At 36.5% G+C, this 4,054-nt stretch overlaps 1 protein-coding gene across 1 annotated transcript; it reads right to left on the reverse strand.

The window, feature by feature from the left end:
* LOC125192738 (probable receptor-like serine/threonine-protein kinase At5g57670) lies at window positions 1-3,140 on the reverse strand. Its single transcript, XM_048090369.1, has 9 exons — window positions 2,981-3,140; window positions 2,771-2,892; window positions 2,376-2,586; window positions 1,843-2,193; window positions 1,499-1,753; window positions 1,256-1,413; window positions 956-1,171; window positions 655-804; window positions 1-470 (listed from the first exon to the last, which is right to left on the reverse strand). The coding sequence occupies exons 1-9, from the start codon at window positions 3,114-3,116 to the stop codon at window positions 324-326; spliced, it is 1,746 nt and encodes a 581-aa protein (XP_047946326.1). The 5' UTR covers window positions 3,117-3,140; the 3' UTR covers window positions 1-323.
* Between the last annotated feature and the right edge of the window lie 914 nt (window positions 3,141-4,054).

A 4,054-nucleotide genomic window follows, 5' to 3' on the forward strand; every position in this document is an offset into this window, starting at 1 on the left:
TAGGATGACAACGAAATAGAATCTTATTCATCTCAAAAACAACATCTCTACATTACAATATCTACGAAATACAATAATTATTAGTACAAAATAAAAGAGAAAAATACACAATTGAAAATTACAAGATGAACAATAACCCTGTCCTAAATGCATCGTCTTTGTTAATAAACACACCCAACCCTATCGATAGCTAGCCACTCAAATTTTTAAATGAAAAGGAAAAAAAATTTATTCATCTCCGTTCTCAAACTTCGCCAAGTAAATATGTTAAAACCAAGTAAAGGTTAGTAAATAAGTAAGAATTTTAATAGATTATTTGGAATTCAAATATCCTCCAAAGATAAATCAGAAGGAAGTTTGTATCCAAAAATCATAGAATAATCATCCATTTCATCACTAGTGAATTTTGGTATTCTCCAGCTACTTCTTCCCACCTCTGAGTCTTGACCATACGTTAGCAATTGCAACACCTAATCATTCAACAATATCAAAAGCCAAAATTACTAATTTACGTTCAAATAATACTGTAGATTAAAAAAATAAAGTCAAAAATAATAATAATAATAATAACACTTGAGTAAGCTATAATTCTTTCCAAAATAAAACTTAATGAAAAAAGATATTTTGTGATTAGGCCTATATATGGAAATTTACCTCAGTCATAGAAGGTCGCCAAATTGAAGACTGTCTCACACAATACGACGCCGTTAAAGCCACTCTATACAATTGCTCCATATGGAATCTACCTTTCATTTTTGGATCAGCCAATTCTCGTAAATTTCCTGATTCCATCAAAGGCCTTGCCTATTTTCACAATAATTTCGATATTAGAAGTGTTTTCTTTTGGATGATAGAATAAAACGATATAGACAATTGAGAATGTTCTGTTATTTATCTTGATAAATTGCCTAATTTCGATTTGGTTTAGTTCAAATATTCAATCTATCTGGCTTACCCAAAGAAGTAAATTCTGCCTGGTGGCATCGACTGGACGTCGGCCTGTTAGGATCTCTAGAAGCAGAATTCCAAAGGCATAAACATCAATTTTCTCATCCACAATTCCATGCATGAAATATTCAGGTGCAAGGTATCCAAATGTGCCCTCAATTGGAATCACAGCATGGTGACTCCATTTGCTAGGTAGCCATTTTGCTAGCCCGAAATCGGATATCTGTCAAAATAAGTAACAAAAAAATAAAGTATATATATACAACATAATTAAATTACTATGTTGTACTATTTTTTCTTTGAATACCTGGGGCTCATTATCTGGACCAAGAAGAACATTAGAGGCCTTAATATCTCGATGAATTATGCGATGTTTGCAGCATTTGTGAAGGTAATGTAGTCCCTTTGCTATCCCTAGCACTATTCTGTACCTTGTTGGCCAATCTAGGCCGTTGCTTGCTTGTCCTACCACAACAAAAATTCTACAAAATCAATACATAAATATATCCTAACGCATAACTGAATAACTAAATACGGAGGTCATTTTTACCGTGGAGGGCGGACGATAGTGTCCCGTTTGGATACAATTGGAAAATGAGATAAAGTCCATTTTCAATACAATAACCAAGCAATTGAGCAGTGTTGGGATGGTTGACATGTCCTATAATTCCCAACTCCATTAGAAATTCTTTTTCCTTAGTTGGATTGTTGTTGTCCTTAGCCAAACGCTTCACTGCAATATGGCTTCCATCCCCAATTACCCCCTTGTAAACTTCCGAATACCCTCCTTGTCCTATCAAATTATCTGCATATATACACTTAAAAAAATTTAAATTTTCTCTAATTCAATATTCAATCTCAATTAGCACTAATAAAAAAATGAATTATGCATACCATTGTGAAAACTCTTAGTAGAAGTTGCAATTTGTTGATATGTGAAGCATTTCAACATTGGTTGATGCTTCCCTTTCTGATTCTTCTTGGCCATTCTCCAATCGAACGATGGCCGGAATAGCGACGAAATAATCTGAAACGGGGACTTGGGCCTCCCGGACACCGTTGATTTGGCAACACTACATGAATCCGAGCTTTCTCCACTATCCAAATCTTCCTCACATATACCAAGCACCGTTCTTGGCGATGGCCTTTTCAACTTCACGTGCGACTCGTTCTCTTCCGATGAGAAGGAATTTTCAGTAGATAAATTCTTCTCCGACCAGTTGCTACTGGATTCGTGCTCAAATTCTGTGATATACATCACAGAATTAGAAAATGCGCTAGTAATATATATAAGTGCAACCCGCTCTGATAGTATGAGGTTTTTTTGGACAATAATCCAAAAGCAAAACCGAGAGGGCTTGGCCCAAAGCAGACAATGTCATACAAATGTAGAGTTCTGATGTGCATTAGATGAGAGTTTAGCCTACCCGGAAGGTTGGGTTGTTGTGTTGGACGAAGCATGACTAGTGAACAACCTTGTGGAACATTGGTGCAACAGTAGTGGGAGATTGTAGAAAACCTGTTTGATCTTCTTTGGGTGCCGCCGATGATGAGATAGTCAGCACCCATGTTTCGGGCCTCCTCTACTAGGCCTCGACCGGGACTGGAGCTCGCTCCCACTCTAGCTTCCATATTCACCTGCCATATTCACAATACTCTTATATACTACTCCCTTCGTCCCTCAATAAGAGTCTTATTTCACTTTTATTTTATTATAAAACTAATATATATAAGTGGGACTCATATTCCACTAACTTATTCAACCAATATTTTTTTATATTTCTTAAAACCCGTGCCAGAACCAAATAGGACTCTTTCTTACCTCATTAGACCGACAGGTCTTGACAAGTTCTCCCATAATGTTTATAACGTACGATTTCGCCTGACGAAACTGCTTCTGCTGTTTCCTGGCTGACTGTCTCTTGTTCTTGTTTTCCATGGCCCCTATAGACCCAAAAACACATTATTTGAGTAACTAAAAAACATTGTCAGTGTAACACATTCTTGTTAAAGGTGTAAGAGAATAAGTGACCTATAACGTGCAATGCGATGATCGAATCACCGGGGCGAGCAATGACTCGAATGGCCCAACCAAGGAGATCCACACTCACATTGGCATCAAGAGGGATGCCGATGAGAATTTTACTAGCCGATGATGGAATCATCATGTTTTTTAAATTGCAATATTATACTAGAATGAATTGTGGGACAAAAAGATATTTTTTGGTTGCTTGGTTGATAGAAATTTGGATGCTATCGATGCGACACCATTTTGGAGATATATGTATAGATGACAAAAGGGATTGAGACCACAAGGCTCTCGAATAATCTTATGTGACAAGCAAAAAAAGGGGGGCTAGTTTTAATAGTGGAATTTGAGAGGCAAATAATTGGTTTGATTGGGTGCTTTGGGAGATAAGCAACACATTTTTTATTTGTCTTGTTACATAAGCCAAGATGCCACACACTTATATTTGTGTCAAAAAAGGGAGTGTTTGGTAGGGAGGGAGAGGATTGTTATTAGTAGTATGTAGTGTTGGCCATCACACTATCATGGGAGGAGACTTTGAGAAGAAACTATCCAATCATCATTTCAGTTTAATCGTAGCACTTTTTAGGATTATATAATTGAGAATTTCGTATTACACGTGAAAATATTAAATTTACGTAATTATTTTTTTATAAAATAATGAATATATGGAGAAAATGGTTTGGGATGCTCAAACTGCCCCCAACACCCCCTATATTTGTTCTTCTTTGTACTTATTTTATGGAATTCATGAACTAACATGAAGATATTGGAGGATGGTGTCTGAAAGGAAGTACTATATCAGTCCACAATCACGATGATCCAAATCGCCGATCAGTTGACTTGGGGTCGTAGGGGCAGCAAGCCCCACAACAATATTTCAGGCTTCCGTACAATATATATTTAGGCTCAACCTGATTTTTATTATGACTAGTATTATGCTTCGATATTTTTAGCTTGTATATTATCTTCGTCCATAAAATTGCTCTAACACTAAAAATGGAAAATTACTCTCTATTTATCACTCCCTCCGTGCACGAATAGGAGTCCCGTTTTGCTATTTTAGTCCGTCCGTGA

Source organism: Salvia hispanica, chromosome 6 (genome assembly GCF_023119035.1).
Source record: "Salvia hispanica cultivar TCC Black 2014 chromosome 6, UniMelb_Shisp_WGS_1.0, whole genome shotgun sequence".
Lineage (NCBI taxonomy): Eukaryota > Viridiplantae > Streptophyta > Magnoliopsida > Lamiales > Lamiaceae > Salvia > Salvia hispanica.

What these genes read in the sequence shown, in the direction of transcription:
- LOC125192738 (XM_048090369.1), bottom strand. Translation starts at nt 3,116, where the DNA reads ATGATGATTCCATCATCGGCTAGTAAAATTCTCATCGGCATCCCTCTT. An exon ending in ACTATCGTCCGCCCTCCACG is followed by an intron (nt 1,414 to 1,498) that starts GTAAAAATGACC and finishes TTGTTGTGGTAG; the next exon opens with GACAAGCAAGCAACGGCCTA. An exon ending in GGCGACCTTCTATGACTGAG is followed by an intron (nt 471 to 654) that starts GTAAATTTCCAT and finishes TTGAATGATTAG; the next exon opens with GTGTTGCAATTGCTAACGTA.